Source organism: Neolamprologus multifasciatus, chromosome 22 (genome assembly GCF_963576455.1).
Source record: "Neolamprologus multifasciatus chromosome 22, fNeoMul1.2, whole genome shotgun sequence".
Lineage (NCBI taxonomy): Eukaryota > Metazoa > Chordata > Actinopteri > Cichliformes > Cichlidae > Neolamprologus > Neolamprologus multifasciatus.
In genome coordinates, this window is record NC_140459.1 from 1,168,726 (window position 1) to 1,188,742 (window position 20,017).

The following is a 20,017-nucleotide window of genomic DNA, read 5'->3' on the forward strand; positions in this document are numbered from 1 at the left end:
CCGCCTGTAGGGGGCGCACTAGCGTTGCTTTGTCTGATGAAGCTGTTCATCGTTTGCTTGCTTGTAACAGCCAAGCGTGCAAGTTTGTGCAAATGAGTTCAAGGTGTTTCAGTTTGAAGCAAATGTCTGCGTTAGCCTGTTCAAAGTGATGTTTGCAGGACAGGACGTGCAAATATGTAAAAGTGCAGTTTAGGAACAGTTTAACCATGAATGTGTATTTGGAGCCAGAAATAAGGATGTGATTGTTTCTGAGAGGACGTCATGCACACAGACCTGCTGTGGGACAGTGAGAAAAGCACCAAGTGGGTGTGGCTTATTTGGCAGCACAGCTTAGCTCTTCATGATTGGATTTTTTGTCCTTTGGACAGACGAGACCAAAGTGGAGATGATGTCCACAATGCAGAGCAGCACCTCATACCAGGGCTCAGCACGGTGGAGGAAGGACAATCATTTGGGCGGACCTCTGTTCACTGTTGAGGCCGTCCGTCCCACAGCTAAAGCTCGACAGGGTCATCAACAGGACAATGATCCAAGCACAGCAGCAGATCTCTGACAGAAGAGCTGAAAAAGGAAAGAATCGAGCTGCTGTCAGAGTGCAGACGTCAACCTGATGCTGTGCATGAATGAGTGGAGTGGCCGAAGTTCCTCAGCGACGACGTCAGAGACCAAAGAAGTCACACAGGAAGTCACCACTTCATTTCCTGCTGCTGACTGATGCAGTGTTGAGTTATGGTGCAGTTAGTTTTGCACAGGACTGCAGAGGACAATCATTCAGCAGCCTTTTAGGCCGTGTCCATGTTGGACATGTGGTCTTTTTTTAACGTGTTTATTTCTATGCAAATTTCCTGGAAACCTTTTATGAACGGAGTCGCTTCAGTCATGTGCTTTTAACTGAATTATTACCTGAAAGTAACAGGTAACAATTCAGTCACATATGTCAAATATAGTGACTTATTCTGGCTCATACATCATTATCTAATAAGTGTAAACGTTTCTGTTTCCATTTCACCATCTGGCACCAAACACTGAAACGGGAGAACATCATATAATTTTGATGAAATTACCAGTTTTTCTGGGATTATATGGAAACTGTTTGCAGGAAACCAGGAGTTCAAACTCTGTGTGGCAAACATGATAGAAAACAGCTTCCCTCCATCTATCTCAGTGGGTGGGTGGTGGTGTCTGATGCCCTGCAGCCAGGCCCTCCATGTATGGTCATTAGCTGCGTGATGCATGATGGGTCTGATCAGTCTCCTGGTGTAAAAACACTAAATTGTCCTTTTAATCACAGAAGTATTGAGATGCTTTGTAACCTGGGCTTCACATGTTCATCAGTCTGTGCACAAACATGTGCGATCAATCGGCTGCAGAGGGCCTTACAGAAGGGAAAATTACTAATTGCGTTGGTATTTGTGAGTTTAGGAGCGGCAGGAGAGGGGGGGGGGGCCTCGGCAAAACCACAACACGCTTAAACTCGTTCTTTCTACATCACTTAAAATCAAAACTGTCACTGAGATGAAAGAAGTCGCTGCTTTACATTAAACACGCACACACACACACACACACACACACACACACACACACACACACTGGCCTCCTCTCAGACATGTTTTCTCACACACACAGTTACAGTGATCGCCTCATACTGTAATTTTTCTTCCCGCTCTGACATCATCGAGGGATTAAGACTTAGTAATGACTTTGTTTGGAACGACTAACAGCACCAGAGAGACAAAAGGAAGGAAGGATGGATGGATGGATGGAAGAAGGTTAATAGGCGGAGGAAATGATGGAGACTTGGCTGAAGAGGGAACAAAACTGGAGCTGAACTTCAGATCGACATGTGTTCGTCTTTACGAACCCACAGAGGGGAGACGTTATCCTGAAGGAGTCCAAACACAGACGGAAAACAAAGAGAGACAAACAGACGAGGAAGGAAGAGAAAACAGGAGTGGAGTAGAAAGGATGAGAGATCGGTGCTGATATGTGCAGTTACATGTCACTCGTTTCACTCGTCAGGTCTCCAAAGTTTGCATCATTTTATGGTGTTGGTGAAATGTTAGGCTCAGAGTCACAGCTGTACTCAGTAAGATGGCACCAGGCAGCTTCTCTCTGTCAAATATTTACAGGTTTCATTTATTCATCGTTCAGAAGAAATGAAACTGATTGAAAAAATGGCCAGAATCCTAAAAATCACCTGTTTTAAATCAATAAATGAAGGATGCTTCTTTGCCTGCTACGCTTCATTTGAGCTAATTCGAGTCACCGCACCTCCTAACTCTATCTGTCCTGTTAAAGAAGGTAAAGCATTTTAAAGAAGTCCCCTGAAAAATAATAGAGCTTACTGTGCGGCTCATTGTGCTAGCATAATGTTCATAAAGCCTGCTAGCTCCCTCTGTGCTAACAAGCCTGCTAACAAGCCTGCTAACAAGCTTGGTCATGTTAGCACTTTGACTCAGTTTAAGGCTTTCTTCTGCTTCCTGAGTATGAAGAAATAAATGTTGTGCACAGCAGGAGAGTACCACTTTCACTAGTTTGATGGGGGGGTTAGGTTAATGTGCTTATGTGCTGCCTCACAGGGATCATCGAGCTAGCTAGCATTAGCTGCTAACTTAGCACTTCAGCCTGTCATCCAAACATAGCTCCAAAACAACAACGTGACAGCAGCGAGGTGGAGGCTGATTTACTTTAGTTCCAGCTTTGAAAAACAGACTTCCATCTTTTATTTACAGTCTCTGTGACACACATGTTCACCAACAAAGAAACCATCAAAGGGTCAGAGGTCAAGGTTAGCTGGTTTTCTTGATGTCAGGAGTCGTAGAGGGCTGTTTCCTGATATCTGACTGCTTGAAAGCCACATGTAAAACTCCCAGTAATAATTACAAGAATCTGTTTTGTGACGGTCGGGCCCATTAAGTCATTTGCTGGTTTGGGAATCCGATCAGAAAATGATCAGATGTGTCGTTTTTGGAAAGGCAAAGAAAAGGTTTGGATGGCTCGCTGCGGCAGTCGCACTGTGAGAATCTGGCTCCGGCTTTCCGACTCTGGAGGTTTCCTGTTCCTGTCACGGCCGTCAGCTTTGGAGCGTTAAAGTCAGAGAAGCAGCGAAAAGTAGACAAGCCGAGTGGGCAGAGTGGATGAAGTGAACTCATGAAGGTCCAGAGAAAAAGATGCAGATGTGGGATGCTTGTTGCTGCGGAAACACGTAAACACTGTCAAAAACATGGCAACCGCCAGAGAGATGACATCACCGTGGACCTACAGCTGTGACACAGAGAGCGAGGGAGATCGGAAGAGAGAGAGAGAGACGACACCAGACGGATAAACGCGAGATAAACGTCACGTAAATAACGGCGTGTCACAACAAGCAGCAGCGAGAACATCAGGAAACAGAGATCAGTGTCAGTCTGATGGCTGCTGGTTTCATTATTGTTTCCAGTTAAACGCACAGAAACAGCAGCAGCGATGTGGACGTCTCAGCGCTGTTTTCTCTGGAACCGTTTCTGCAGTAGGAAGAAATGAAAGCTGAAAGCACGCTGCTGAGTGGGAGGATTTGATGATGCATGAAGTCTGGAGTGATGTTTGCAAGGAAGCGTGGTTCCCAAGCTCGTCTCTAAACAGAGAAGTGACTAAACGGTCATACGGGTGCAAGTGCAGGTCAAAGAGCGGCGCGAGGGCCACGTCTGAATCCTGCCTCGCCGATCATTCAGTCACTGAATTTGACCAGATTTGAAAGTTTCGTTTGGCATCTGTTGTTTAGTTTTCCCCTCAAAGCTGAGACAGTGAGAGTTCAGGTGCCTCGGCCAACATGACGTCCAGCGTATCTAAGAGCCAACCTTTGATCCTCGCTGAAGCAGAGCAGGTGGGCCGAAGGAGGACCTGGAAACTGGTGTTGGGAAGGTTCTGGTCTGGGTTTGCTTTCCGCCCTCGGGGCTGAGCAGCTCACAGTCGTTCTGCATCATAACAGAGTAGCTGAGAATCATGTGAGTCCATCTGTGGGAAAGCTGATGTTCAGCTGGGAGATGAGCGCTCGAAAACAACAACAAAAAGTTCAGCTTTAATAAAAACAAATCCTCCAAACTGGGAAATCAAAAGGAACAGACTGGTGTTAATGGATTCACCTGTGCATGAATGAAACTGTCACTGCTGGCGTTAACCGCACACTCGATCTTTAGGTTGATGAAGTCTGTTTCGTGACAGCAGTTAGTCGGTCGCTGCGTGCCTGAACGAGGAAACGCTTTCTCTGCACACTGCGGGCGGCGGCTCCTTCCAAGAACATGTGATGTTATTTAAGTTGTCAAAGTTCTCACGAAAACTTGGCAGCTTAATCCAGATCTGCTCCGGATCCAAGGACTCATCCGTGGTGTCGTTTCTGCTTGCACACCGTCAGGCGGCGTAGCCACCACAGTCAGACTGAACCATCGTCTCTGACAGAGCGTGAGACAGACATCACTCAGTCTGGATTTTCTCCTTGCTTCATAAACTCATTTTCAGTCATTGATTTCCTCTGTGGCAGCAAAACAAACCTGAACAGCCTCGAGGAAAATCTGCACTGAGCTAACCAAACAGTGTCAGTGCTGAAGATGGACACGAATCCAGGCCGGGGTGTAAAGTTTCCCCCTTTAACTCGTCGTAGGTGCAGCTCAACGTTAGCAGCAGTTGTTTTTTACAGTTTAGATATGAGACTCAGTAAATAAAGCAAAGTCATATTTACTGTCTTTTATGTCGTTTGTGCGGATAAAACAGTCTGTGAGTCCAAGACGACCATTCAAGTGGCAAGAAGTGACCTCACGTCTGAGGGAAGTATGAGTCAGTCACCAGCAGTGTTGGTCAAGTTACTTGAAAAAAGTAATCAGTAACTAATTACTGATTACTTCCCCCAAAAAGTAATCCCGTTACTTTACTGATTACTTATTTTCAAAAGTAATTAATTACTTAGTTACTTTTTAAAAACACGATTTACAACCTGAATAGGTGATAAAGTGATAGATCTTTCAGCCCAATTCTACTTTTTCTGCATAATCATCATACAAAATGTAATCAAATGGAAAAGTCTCTTTTTAAAACTTGTTTTATTAGTTTTAATCTTTTAACTTTATGCATCAAGCAAACGTTTAATTATCTGCAACATTCTCTGACTGGAAGAAATTAGTTTAATATTTAAACCTATTTTCTGCACATTCCAGCACATAAAATAAAATATTTTTTGTGTTTACACTCAGTCTTTCAAATAGATGCAAGTAAAACACAGCAGAAAATAAATAAAGTCAAAGACTAGCGGTCCTGTTGCTCTATTTTCACCTGTAAAGCAGGAGTGGGGTAGGCGGAGGGTTACCCTGGTGCAGGTGTGCAGCGGTCAGTGGAAGAATCCGCGAGTTTCTCTGTGAGTTTCCCATTACGTCGTAGCTACTCGGTGCTTGTTTGGAAGTTTAGGGGTTTTTTCGCTGTAAAAAGAAGTTTTCTTCCCACGCACAACGGACACTAATGTTTTTGTCACTTTTTATGGACTCAAACTCAAAGTAAGGTCAGTACTTCCACGCTTTAAACGCTGCACGCTCATACTCTCTCTGCACTCGATATATGATCCATTGTTGATCTGCACACAGCTGTTGTCACGAACGTCGCACTCGCTTACGTCACTGTCATGAGACATTCTCGCAAAAAAAAATCACGGTTTTAGTAACGCAGTAACACAGCGTTCCTACGGGAAAGTAACAGTAATCTAATTACCGTTTTTGCAATAGTAATCCCTTACTTTACTCGTTACTAGAAAAAAATAATCAGATTACAGTAACGCGTTACTTGTAATCCGATTACTTTTTTCTTCCCATCTCTGGTCACCAGTACAACCAGCAGTGCTGCCCAGCTGGGATCTCTGGCTGCTTATCTGCAGTTCAATTAGAGCCAAAATGCAGCTTGTGGTGTTTTAGGTTTCTGTGGATGAATCATAGAAACTGAATAAATCAGCTCAGTTTCACAGGAACTCCCCATCCACAGCTGTGTGTGTGTGTGTGTGTGTGTGTGTGTGTGTGTGTGTGTGTGTGTGTGTGTGTGTGTTTAGATATGAGACTCAGTAAATAAAGCAAGTCATAAGTCATATTTACTGTCTTTTATGTCATTTGTGAGGATAAAACAGTCTGTGAGTCCAAGACGACCGTTCAAGTGGCAAGAAGTGACCTCACGTCCGAGAAGTATGAGTCAGTCACCAGTACAACCAGCAGCGCTGCCCAGCTGGGATCTCTGACTGCTTATCTGCATGAAGTTCAACTAGAGCCAAAATGCAGCTTCTGGTGTTTTAGGTTTCTGTGGATGAATCATAGAAACTGAAACAGAATAAATCAGCTCAGTTTCACAGGAACTCCCCATCCACAGCTGTGTGTGTGCGTGTGTGTGTGTGTGTGTGTGTGTGTGTGTGTGTGTGTGTGTGAACAGTTTTACTTTATCAAACATGTTAGAAAAATAGAAACAAGGATTGTTTTTAGTAGAAAACATAAACAAGCTGTTCACACTCGAATCAGCTGATCTGCCAGGCTGAACTTCCTGTCTGGAATAACGTTTTAATAAATGAGGAAAATATTTCTGACGGTTAGTTTAAAAAAGCCGTGCATGGCGAGCTCATTTTGACCTGCTGAGATTCTGCTTCCTGACTGATGCTGAGGTTTTTCTTCTTCTGGGACTTAAATGGGAACAAAGTTCAGGCTTCGTCGACACACCAGGCGGAGAAAGGACAGCGCAAAGATGTATTTTTATATCGGAGAAAACCATAAAATCGTAAAGAAGCAGAGTCGCTGTGCGGCTGGTTTAGTCACCGTGGCGACGCCACGCAGCCTCGGCCTGGTTTTAGGCGTGAACTTGTTGCCTCCGTTTTAATGATGTCGTGTTTGGATCGAGGACGCAGATCCAGAATGACCTCTGGAGCTCCGTCGCCAGGAAGTCACCATAGAGACCAGCATGGCAACCAGCTGTGGTGCATTTACTTTACAACACAGTATCCAGGCATTAAAAGTCCAGCAGCCTTTAATTGGAGGGCAGTTTGAGGCTCCGACACACAAAGAGACTCGATTCTCTCTGAAGAGCCTGAATTAGAAAAGATGAAAGACGGAAATTATGGGAATGACGTCTTAATTTGGGGTATTTCCCTCTGAGCTGTGGACTGATGCGTTTCTTATCACCGCGCTGACGTCACCTAAAGGTTTTCAAAGGGTCGTCTGAAATCCTGCAGCCGCTGAGACTGAAGTGTCTTTGTTAGACGAGCTTCAGCCCAGAAGGTGAAGCAGGAACAGGAACTTTATCTGCCCCCAGTTACAGCATGATGTTAATGTTATGATTGGTGTGACCAAGTTAGCAGAGGGCGCTAACGACACCTCTATAGCATTGCTTTTACTTAGTACTGTGTAACCACCTTACCTTGGTTGGCTGAGATCAATCAACTTTTTGACATGATAAAAAAGTAATTATCTTTAGCTGGTGAACCAGTTTGGCAAACTAACCAACAACCATTTAAACTCATGATTCACTAACAGTAGATGTGACATCAGTTAACCTAGCTTGCCTGCTATCGTAGCGGCTTCTATATTAACTGTTGTATTAGCTAACACTGAGATCCCTCCATGAACCGAAGACCCCGCTGATGCTGACTCTAATTCTGCCCTATGATTCTGATTATGATGATAATTCTGCCTTATGATGACGGTTGGATGAGAAACGACCCTCAGAGAGGAAATATTCATGAATCTCTTTCAAACAATCTGCTCTTTGAATTTCTTCCAAATCATAAACCTCATTCTCCTACTATGATAAGGTTGCACACGAGTGGGAGGGGCAGATATGTCCACAGGTGACGGACGCCGCTGATCAAAGTTAAGCGATGTGTTTCCTTCTGTGTTTTTCGTACATCAGAGACTTTACGTTGTGTCCTTCCCACTAGTTTAGGGTTAGAGGTCAACCTCAGGGTTAGTTTCCCCTGAATGAGCCTGACATGCTGCACAAACCACAAACAGCAGTTTCCAGATGTGCGGCGATGTCACTGATTTGCTTCCTGATTGTTTCTCATTTGCTTCAGTAAAGTTTGATTGTGGAAGCCCCACAGACAGAGTGGGGTTTCCACTCAGGCTCTCCCACCATCATCATCATCATCACTCCAATAGCTTAAGCCACTTTGGGTTCAGTTACAGCAGTGCCAACTGTTACGTGGGCCAGACGCCGTACGGCTGTCCACCTACCTTGCTTCAGTCAGGCCACTATTTTCAAAAGAAGATTATTTCCACTTGCATTATTTGGGTCTTTTCGGGTACATCCCCGCCTTCCATGTGCAGCAGACCTCTGTGCTCAGTGACGAGCAGAGATGGGCAGTAACGCGTTACTGTAATCCGATTACTTTTTTCAAGTAATGAGTAAAGTAAGGGATTACTATTGCAAAAACAGTAATTAGATTACCGTTACTTTCCCGTAGGAACGCTGCGTTACTGCGTTACTAAAACCGTGATTTTTTGCGAGAGTGTCTCATGACAGTGACGTAAGCGAGTGCGACGTTCGTGACAACAGCTGTGTGCAGATCAACAATGGATCATATATCGAGTGCAGAGAGAGTATGAGCGTGCAGCGTTTAAAGCGTGGAAGTACTGACCTTACTTTGAGTTTGATTCTATAAAAAGTGACAAAAACATTAGTGTCCGTTGTGCGTGGGAAGAAAACTTCTTTTTACAGCGAAAAAACCCCTAAACTTCCAAACAAGCACCGAGTAGCTACGACGTAATGGGAAACTCACAGAGAAACTCGCGGATTCTTCCACTGACCGCGGCACACCTGCACCAGGGTAACCCTCCGCCTACCCCACTCCTGCTTTACAGGTGAAAATAGAGCAACAGGACCGCTAGTCTTTGACTTTATTTATTTTCTGCTGTGTTTTACTTGCATCTATTTGAAAGACTGAGTGTAAACACACAAAATATTTTATTTTATGTGCTGGAATGTGCAGAAAATAGGTTTAAATGTTAAACTAATTTCTTCCAGTCAGAGAATGTTGCAGATAATTAAATTTTTGCTTGATGCATAAAGTTAAAAGATTAAAACTAATAAAACAAGTTTTAAAAAGAGACTTTTCCATTTGATTACATTTTGTATGATGATTATGCAGAAAAAGTAGAATTGGGCTGAAAGATCTATCACTTTATCACCTATTCAGGTTGTAAATCGTGTTTTTAAAAAGTAACTAAGTAACTAAGTAATTAATTACTTTTGGAAATAAGTAATCAGTAAAGTAACGGGATTACTTTTTTGGGGAAGTAATCAGTAATTAGTTACTGACAGATGAACACCTAAAGCATCTGACAGCGTGTCTGTGGAAGTTCTGACTGTTCTCTGTCTGTCCTGACCCGACAGAAGGAGAGCGACCAGCAGATAACTGCGCAGGTGGAAGGCGGCCTGACCACCTACACCCAGACGGGCCTGGCGGCCGGTCAGGATTACAGAGTCGGCATCGTGGGAGAGATCGATGGCAGGAGAGGAGGCGAGAGCACCGCTGAATTCATGACACGTGAGGTTTTGTTCACTTCTTTGTCAGAAACTCCTCTGCTTTTCTCTTCTTATTAAATCGAAGCCACAATCACTTCCACCCTCCGCACATGGAAATGATTTTAACACTTAGATAACCATTAAAAATGAGGAAAGTCATACAGACTACACTGAATTTGAATAACTTGTATACTTCGTAGCCACTCTGCACTGAATTATCCTCCTTAGTAGTTCTTTGGCTGGTTTACAGGAGTTATACTGTGATGGTGTTTAGGAGGTGTGATGGGTGTAGCTACATTTTATCACGTCAAGTTTTGTGTTGTAACAATTCTGAGAACATCAAGTATTCCCCAAATACACACTGTGTGCAGATGTCCTGACAAAAGGCATGTTCTTCAACTCTGATACCTGAACCAGAAAGAAAACGCGGCACACGCTTATGCCTGCAACTGTACGCTGGTCCTGCTTCATGAAAGAGCCTGAAGCTAGAGAAAGGAGCCTCTGACTAGCATACTGGCACTTGAGAGCGGCTCAAATCACCAAACTGGCAGCGGGAATTTAAACATTTCACTCTCGCTGCCCTTCCTGTGAGAGATGTAATCTGTGGCAGCTGCAGAGAAGCTGCCCGGTGGCTGGCGATGAAGCGGACGATTCAGTCTGCAGGAGTGTAGAAAAGGCAAAAACCGAGTGGAAATGTGTCGCTCCAAGTCAGGGGGGTAAACAGGAAAAGGTAGACGGCTTCATGTTACCTGGAAGAAAACATTCACCTGGAGTGTGCTGGACTTTCTTTGTTTTCTTCACCTTCAGTCATTTCTGGTCCCACCAACCTCAGAGTTGTCAAGATGTCGTCCACGTCTGCGGTAGTCCAATGGGAGCCGACGGTGGGGGAGATTGACAGGTACCGTCTCACCATAGCGCCAAATGATGGAGCGGGGAGGAGTCAAGAAATGACCATCCCAGCTGACCAGAACTCCGCACAGATCCAGCAGCTGGAGGCCGGGCGTTTGTATGACATCCTGCTCGTGGCAGAGAAAGACACGAGCAGGAGCGCTCCAGAGACCACCCAGGTCGTCCCTGGTGAGTAGAGCCAATCACAGCTTGCTTCCACTCAGGTTAACGTCCTGGAAATCATTTTTCTTAGCTCACGCCATTGACTGTATGTAGATAATGGAGATAGCCTCACCTTTAGATGTCAGAAGTGACCTTATTTAAATCATATTTAGCTAATGCTCACTAGCTTTGTTTGTAAGCTGCATCCATAAACTGTCAGATACTTGCTAATTAGTGCTAATGAGCTAAAAAATGACATAAAAGGAATTAAATTCTTGGCTGGTCGACTACTACATTTAATAGCAATTCCAATGTTTAGTACAGTTTCACAGTAAGCCAAACATATTTATCAGATAATTGCATTAAAAATGCTCCAACAGCAGTCGAGAGGTCCAGTTCACATGGATGTTCGAGGAACTCAGCTTTTACTGCACTGAAGGTTACATAGTTAGAACTATGAAGTGTATATATCAGGTTTGTGGTCTGAACAGTAAATGCAGAGCTACCTTACAGCTTTCTACAGGACAAACGGAGGATTCTCCGATAGTTTAAGAAAAGTAAGTCAGGTTAAAGTCTCAGAAAATGATACTTTGGCCTGATTGATTAATTTAATAAAGTGCAGTTTGATGTTTGCAACTTTACAGTCAAAAAACAAGCTAAAGCAGAACATGCATGACCACGTTTGACTCTGTGCATCCATACGAGTGTTCACCGTTTGTGCTGTATGTTCACAAAAACCCAACATAAAATCCTCACCTTGAGGCTTCACAGCAGAACTTCACTAACCTTTGTTACGTCTGGCTTTAATAAGAGCCTCTGGTTAGTTATCACCCCAAAGTTAGTCTAAAATGACTCACAGCTGAGTAAAAAGTTAGAAATCTGATAAGAGAGAGAAACAAAAGGAAGAAATCCAGGTCGGAGTTGTTCAAACATGTCTTTTCCAGGCTATGCTCGGGCCATAACAGCTTTTGTTCGGCTAAGTGAGCCTTTGTGTTCCGACACCTCATCAGTCAATGAATTACGTCATATAAAACACGTTAGTCGATGTCCTCCCCCGACCCTCAAGGAGAAAACATACTTTTATCTGCCTCTAACCTCAGTCGTTATATTTCTTTCTCAACAGTGACACAAACAGGTTTGTCCGAGGAAAACAATAATGACATTATGATATTCTCCTTGCAGGTTGAACATGGATGCTGCTGACCTGAGTTATGGTTTGCTCGGGCAAACTGTTGTAAATCAGGTTTCCTTAAAGGAACAATAATAACTAACAACCCTGCTTTTCTTTCTTTGTTAGGTGTGACTTCTTCAGTATTAAGGGCATATTATGATGATCTTAACACTTAATCCAAATGCTCACTCCCTTTACATCCTTAGGAAAGATATTTCCCACGGCAGCTTCCCCTCCATATATTTCCAAAGAGTCCACTTTGACTACCCAGGCCTCCCTAGCACCTAACCAAGATGTTAGCAGCATACACCAAGACTTGAACCCATCAGCTGAGGGACAAATATTTGACCAGCGTGAGAAGACAGAAGATGTGAGCAAGGCTAACTCTGATGTCCAGGACAAAGACTCCTCAACTCCTATAATAATTGCCAGAACTAAACCTCTGGTCAATAAAATGTTTTCAGTAAATGGCACCAGCCCCAAACCCATTGGAAGGTCCATATTGCCAAGGAAGCAACTGCATTTCAATGCAACAAGAGTTGTGCCCAGAAGGAGACCTTTTAAAAAAGTCTTGGAGAAGAAAAACCTTAAACCAGGTGTCCCCATCATCAGACAGTCTGTGTCAGACCCAAGTGTAGAGGCATCCAGCTCTGACAGAGTTGATAAAAATAAAGCTACGCTGCCTGGAACAGATTCAGAAACAAAGATCCAAAGTAGCTCAGAGGAATCAGCGGCTGCTGTTGACTTAAAAGGGCCACCGCATGTTGGCATTGCAGGCCATGGAAATGACACTGGTCTCGTTTCTCCAGAACCAAGTGGGACCATTCAAAGCCAAGAGAAGAAATGTATAAATAAAATCAAAGTGACACATTTGAGACTCCCCTTAAAAGATAGAGGCGATGGGTGTAGGGGGGCTGAGCATGCTGGCATGGTAGAGAAAAGTCCAGACCTGGGTTCACCGCCTTCTGCAGAGCCAGACCTTGATTATAAACCAGATCCTTTACATAAACTTTTGAAGGACACTTTTGATAGTATGAACATCTCAACATTTTCTGTTCACCTGTCAAAATCATCAAACCTCTCAGTCAATGCAGACATAATTGGGAAACAGATTTTGAGAGGACTGAAGCCACTGCCATCGCTCTCGTCCTCTTCAACATCATCAGAGTCACAATCATCATCGCTTTCATCAGCCTCAAGGACATCACACTCTCCAGCTGCACCACCATCACCTTTATCCTCACCATCCCCACCTTCACCTGGCTCCGATGGATCAACAGCAGGATCATCGTCCTCGCAGATGTATTTAATTCCATCGTCACCTTCATCTTTACTGTCACCACCTCCATCCACATCATTGTCCCTTCCAACAACATCATCATCCCCTTCCAGATCTGATCAATTTGATTCACATTCAAGCAATGAGCTAAGTGAAAGCAGCAGAAGTATCTCTGCGCCTGCACCACCCACAAACAGAAAACCACCACCTGAAGGTGGGGTACCTCGCATGAACACTCCTAAATATGGAATCAGACGCCGTCCATACACAAAGTTTGGTCCTTTTCAGAACAAAACCCATATAAATTCTAGATTCCGTCTCCCCTCCCATCGTATAAACCTTAGTCCTGAAATGACAGCAGAGAACAAACATCGGCCGACGAGCGAACTGTTGTCTTTACCATCTATATCTGCTTCTGAGGAATCATCCTCTGTTAAGGCAAGTGTACCAGTGAAGGATACAACTGGGTTAAAAAATGGGACAGCTACACCTGACTTATCTGGAGTTGAGCAAAACCAAAAAAATGTGCAGATAGAAAGACAAAGGATAGCAAATCGCTGTCCTCCATTCGAGAATTGCCGTTTTCTAAAAGGGGGACCTTTTCAGAATCAAACTCGTCGTATTGGACCTTTGAACCGTGAAACAGAGCCACGCAAAGAGCAGGTGGTTCCCAATGAGTTAACAGCTACGTCAGGCCCATCTCTTCCCAAAGGGCCTGTGAGAGATGATGGTGGACTTGGGACAAGAATCTCCTCCACAAGTTCAGCCACTGAGTTTAATCGGACACTCAGAGGAAGAGGAATGTCTTCCTCCCATCGCCCAAATACCAAACTGGGCTATTTCTCTCGCCAACTATATGATAGACGTTTAAAAAACGGAACCCAAAGAATACCTCAACGTCCGTATAACTATCCTCCTCGCAAGTATTTCCCAAACAAAGATGTAAATGCAGGCAGCACTGGAAATCAAACTAGCCAACTGGGAAGCATATTAACTCGCCAGAATGTCCAACACCCTACGCATCAAATTCCAATTAGAGAAGGAGATCAAGATACTGCAGCTGGCCAGATAGATGGTCAAACCAATGTCCGATCACAGACTGAGAATCCAGGAACTGGAGACAGAGCTGTGGGGAGAGAAGAAGATATTAGCAGTACTGATTCAAAGCTGCAAGATATAAATGGCAGCGGAAATCCTGGCAAAAGCAATGGGACTGGAATTCAAGGCAGACCAACAAAACAACATTTCCCAAATTCAAGACCCTCCAGCTCAGTCACATTTCCAATAAGACAACCATCAGCAAAAACTGTTCCAGCACAGCATCACACCCACATTAGACACTACACCGGGGGTAGCCAAAAGAGTGAGAACCCACAAACATTTGAAAGTAAAACTAAGCAGACAAATCCTACGTCAGATCTTTCTTCGACTGGAGTCTTAAGGGAACCTTTGGACTTTGTGAAAGTCATAAACCAGACCACTGATGGATTCACATTGATATGGGACTCACCTGAAGGCAAGTACAAAAACTTTGTTGTGACGAGAAAAGAAGACGGAAAAGAGGAGGACACAGAGCCAAAAGAAGAAGAGCATGACCACCAAGATTCTGGCAAAGAGGGAGGCAGGGAAGAAGAGAAGAAGAATCTCACGCCTAACAGGGACACCATTTCCCAAAATGTAGGTAGTGAAGATGAGAACAGAGTGTCTGAAAGCCTTGTAACTCATGCCCCAAGAATCCAAAGCAAAACAATAGTAAAACCAACAGAAAATGAAAAAACCTTCAAAAAAGTCCTTCCTGGTTCAGCTCGGTCCTTCCGGTTTGAGGATCTGCCCCCACAGCCTGAGTACACCTTGACCTTACTGGGAAAGGGCCCTGGCGTTCTGTCCAGACTGCACAAGCTTGTCATCAGTACAGGTACAAGCTATTGTAACAGTAGAAAAGATGAATTTCTACTGTGCAATGCTTCAAAATTACTGTCAGTGTTGTCAACTCTCGTTCAGACGGCTCGATTCTTTCTTTTTGATCTTGTACCCGCGTCACTCTTGGATCATTCAGAAGACTGTTCATGCAAATGCTAATAACTAATAATCACTCGTCTTAAATGTGACTAGAAATGTGTGCTTACCCACTAAATGCTTCCTCCATTGTGGTTTCAAGAGCTCGGATGCTGTGGCGCTCTTGAAGACTGTAAGCTTGTGATTTACAGTTCCACACTTTGTGTTTGTCATTCAAACAGTGGTTCAGTATAACTCACTTTCTTATTAACACATACTGATTTTGAAAAAAACTCATGAACTTGTGTTTTCTGTTCATATTATATTTGTGCAGTCATTCTTCAGCTCTCGTGAATATGACAAATACTCATATTCATGGCATTATAAAGATCAACACCCTCTCCACCATAAAAGACACATCCAGTTATTTGATGTCAACCCTCAGATGTGGGTTTACCAAGCCGTTTGCCAGATAGTCTTCTTAGTTTGTACTGGCCTAACTTGGTTAACAAATAACCTGCAGAACTTACCAGACTGCCACATGCAGAAAATTTACCAATTCTTTACAAAAAACAAAAAAGGGAGAATCTTTGTTTTTTCTTTGTACAAACATTTAGGGAAGATTTTATGTACAAGAAACCAAACAGCATTCCAACTCTGTTGTGCATGATTAGAGGACCCAGGATTGAGCCTAGGGGAACTCCACTGTTGATACAAACTAGTTGATCAACTAAGTTGACATCAAAGACATCAGTAACAACATAACTCTATTCATTCACTGCTACTCTGGTTTTTTCTCACTCAGGGTAAGCTAACAGCCATCACTGACACCTCTTCACCTCACTCCCAAACCAGGGTAAGACCACGGCTGGTCTCTCTACTTTCGGTCTGTTTTAACTTTTCGCATTTAAAAACGAAAAAGTAAATCAGTTAGTAAATCTGTAAATGTGAACATTTTACAGTTAAATCAGCGCTGTACAGTACTGATGCATACTGTCAGTATTATACAGTACAACATAGATTTTATTACAAAGAATAGTCTAATTCTCTTTTGTAATATACATTTTAAGTCTTGCAAAAAATAAAACAAATATAAATTATTGAGTGATACCGAGTCCTGATTTTAACTTCTCCCGATCGTTTCCTGGTTCTCACTTCCAGCTCTAAACAGTTAAATTAATATCTTAATGTGTTTGTGTTCATTCACTCTGAATAATCTTGTCAAGTGGTCTCTTTATCTTCCTTTGTTTTAACGTCCTTTATTCCTGCCATGCCTTTTATTTTCAGGTGAGACCGAGCAGCTAACTGCTGTATTAAAATGTCGTCACTCCCTCCTTTGCCCAGGAGCCATCTGCATTTAATTGTTACTTTATATGTCTGTATATGATTTGTATACTGTATATATGTTTGCATTGTACATATATACACAGAAAACTATTGGAGCACTAATAGCAAATGTGTGGATGAATAAATAATACTGTGCACACTGTTTTCACTCCTGACTCTTTTCACTCTACTTCAGTGTTTTTCACAAACCCAGTTATTATTTTTTTCTTTCTCTTTGTGGAATTTTTGTATTTCTGCTGCTTGTTTTTGTCTTTTATTGATTTTTTTCCCTCCACTTCCCTTCTTGCCTTTCGTTTACCCCCCTCTCTCGTTATATTCGATCTGCCCTCTAGGACCCGAGCCTCCCTCTAACATAGTCTTCAGTAAGGTGACAGAAAACTCTGTGACGGTGTCGTGGACCAAACCAAAGAGAAACGTCAGCGGTTTCAAAGTCACATATACCCATGCAGAGGATGGTGAGAGCTTGGATTCCTATCGTGCTTCATTTCTTATTGGCTAGTGAATATTTACGTAAGCAAAGGTCATGTCCAGTTTCTAGATCAGGGAGCGAGGTCACAGCTGATGAGTAAAGACGTCTGTTCCATCAGAGGTTTGGTTCAGTTCAATAACATTGTTTTCTCTGTATGATTGTTAGATCCTTGCTGTACAATACAAAGCACCTTGAGGTAGGGCTGCCACGATTACTCGACTAGTCACGATTACGTCGACTATCAAAATCGTCGACGACTGATTTAATAGTCGACGCGTCGTTTGAAGCTTTGTAAGATCCCAAAAGACGCAGGAATAAGTAGTAGGATTTAAGAGTGTAATAACGGACTGAAACAGAAGATGGCAGCACTGCATGTACAAGGATGCCAGCTGCCGTTAAACCCCGAAGAAGAAGAAGAAGCTGTGTCCCAGAATTCATAGCGCAGCCCAGCTCAGTTTCCAACAATGGCAGCAGCTAGTTCGTTTTAATATTACTCTTATTATTCTTTCTGGGTCACAAAATAAGCGTTTAACATGTTTTCAGGCGAGAATGTAGCTGTGTAAACCTCAAATATCTGCTCAGTTTATCAAGACACCACATATTTTCAAAAGCGCTCCGACGTTTTCGGAGACGTCTGTTAGCCACTAGCTCGATAGCTAGCCGGCAAGGCTCTCTAGAGCCGTGAGAACACCGGACTCCCGGCTAATCGTTTTCAAACCCACCACCGTCTTTCGCTGCTCAGGTTAAATATATATAAGTCACTTAGATAACTTAAAAATGTTATTGTTTGGCTTTTTTTAGTATTTTATTTGTTCCTGAGTAAATCGGTTTGGCTGAGATTAAAGTTATAGTTTTTACACAGCTGAATAAACGTCAAGCAGACAGCTGATTATCAGAAGTGTGAGATGCTCAAGAATTTACTCCGGTGTCCTGTTATATTTTAGATAGCAAGGAGTTTATTAAACTTCACCGAAAGCAAATTTCATTAAAATTTAATAAACTATCATCTTGTCTTTATTTTTAGTTAGCACATACCTTAAACACTTAAAGCTGTAAGCTAATGATAGTTATATAAGAGCAGATGCTACTGGTGCAATAAGATGTAAGTTTTACGTCCAATGGATGATGATCTGATTAGTCGACTCTCAAAATAATCGTTTGTGGCAGCCCTACCTTGAGGCGACTGATGATTTGGTGCAAGACTTTATGGAAAATAAAAAATATTGAATAATATATGACTTTTTATTATATGCAAACGAGTTTGAAAACGTCGGTGCAAATTCACGTCTATTAGGATTACATGAATAAATAACTAATCCTGTGTTTCTGCATGCAGGCGAGCCGGTGTCGGTGTCTCTGGACTCAAAGGACTCCACCGTGGGTTTATCCAAGCTCTCACCTGGTTCTTCTTATGAGGTCACCGTCATCTCCACCCTCGGACTGGACGAGAGCGATCCAGTGAAAGACTTTGTCATGACGCGTGAGTCACGCGCTGTTTGTTTATCTCAGCCTGAAATGACACACTGTTGCAAAAATTCATAATTGAATCCACACATGGTTTCTTTAAACAGTTTCATGTTTCCCATTTTTTGTGCTTTTTTTTACACTGAAGAACTAAAAACAATTAATTTTACATGTTTTTCCTTCTATATGAGAACTGTTGGTTGGTAGTGTTTGCAGCAGGTGCTGACCTGAAAATGATCTGTACAGTTTTTAGGCTTCGTCTGAGGAGACTCATGCTGGATTTATTCCAGTCGTCTGTGTTATTTCAAAAGAGCAGAGAAGGCAGTTCAGATGATTCCCATCCTAAACACAGAGTCTCACGGGGAAACTGGACTGCTTTTTTCTCATCTTTGCATATTTCACTGGTGATCAGTCTACATGTATTTGGTGGTTATCAGACTGGGGCGTGTGTCCTCTGGAGTGGAAAACTGAGAGAGAAACTTCAGGAGAATAATAGAAATATTCATTTCACTTTTACTTTTAGGCTTTTAAATCATGAATATAGAGTAAAAACGTCAATATTACAATACAGATTTATTTTAATTGTTAGTTGGTTAACTGGCATTTTACTTTCTTCACCGTGGTCGTGATGTTTACTGCACTAAACTTCAAGTTGAACCGATATAGCTGAAATGTTGCTGTTATAATTGTGGAGCGGGAGGTCAAGATGGGAGGTCGTGACGGGAGGTCATGATGGGAGGTCGTAATGGGAGGTCGTGATGGGAGGTCATGATGGGAGGTCAAGATGGGAGGTCAAGATGGGAGGTCGTGACGGGAGGTCGTGATGGGAGGTCAAGATGGGAGGTCGTAATGGGAGGTCGTAATGGGAGGTCATGATGGGAGGTCAAGATGGGAGGTCGTAATGGGAGGTCATGATGGGAGGTCATGATGGGAGGTCATGATGGGAGGTCAAGATGGGAGGTCAAGATGGGAGGTCAAGATGGGAGGTCGTGATGGGAGGTCATGATGGGAGGTCAAGATGGGAGGTCATGATGGGAGGTCTTGATGGGAGGTCATGATGGGAGGTCAAGATGGGAGGTCGTAATGGGAGGTCAAGATGGGAGGTCGTAATGGGAGGTCAAGATGGGAGGTCTTGATGGGAGGTCGTAATGGGAGGTCAAGATGGGAGGTCGTAATGGGAGGTCATGATGGGAGGTCTTGATGGGAGGTCATGATGGGAGGTCAAGATGGGAGGTCGTAATGGGAGGTCAAGATGGGAGGTCAAGATGGGAGGTCAAGATGGGAGGTCTTGATGGGAGGTCATGATGGGAGGTCAAGATGGGAGGTCGTAATGGGAGGTCAAGATGGGAGGTCGTAATGGGAGGTCAAGATGGGAGGTCTTGATGGGAGGTCGTAATGGGAGGTCAAGATGGGAGGTCGTAATGGGAGGTCATGATGGGAGGTCTTGATGGGAGGTCATGATGGGAGGTCAAGATGGGAGGTCGTAATGGGAGGTCAAGATGGGAGGTCAAGATGGGAGGTCTTGATGGGAGGTCGTAATGGGAGGTCAAGATGGGAGGTCGTAATGGGAGGTCATGATGGGAGGTCTTGATGGGAGGTCATGATGGGAGGTCGTAATGGGAGGTCAAGATGTGAGGTCGTAATGGCAGGTCAAGATGGGAGGTCGTAATGGGAGGTCGTAATGGGAGGTAAAGATGTGAGGTCGTAATGGCAGGTCAAGATGGGAGGT

General features: G+C 43.5%; 1 protein-coding gene across 1 annotated transcript in view; it reads left to right on the plus strand.

Moving 5' to 3' along the window:
* Nucleotides 1-20,017, plus strand: part of tnxbb (tenascin XBb) — a 51,285-nt gene that overhangs the window by 24,080 nt on the left and 7,188 nt on the right. The window contains exons 7-11 of the mRNA XM_085148743.1: nucleotides 9,382-9,535; nucleotides 10,321-10,590; nucleotides 11,941-14,928; nucleotides 16,688-16,810; nucleotides 18,161-18,304. Coding sequence (XP_085004869.1) covers nucleotides 9,382-9,535; nucleotides 10,321-10,590; nucleotides 11,941-14,928; nucleotides 16,688-16,810; nucleotides 18,161-18,304 — 3,679 coding nt within the window. The remainder of the gene's footprint in view (nucleotides 1-9,381; nucleotides 9,536-10,320; nucleotides 10,591-11,940; nucleotides 14,929-16,687; nucleotides 16,811-18,160; nucleotides 18,305-20,017) is intronic.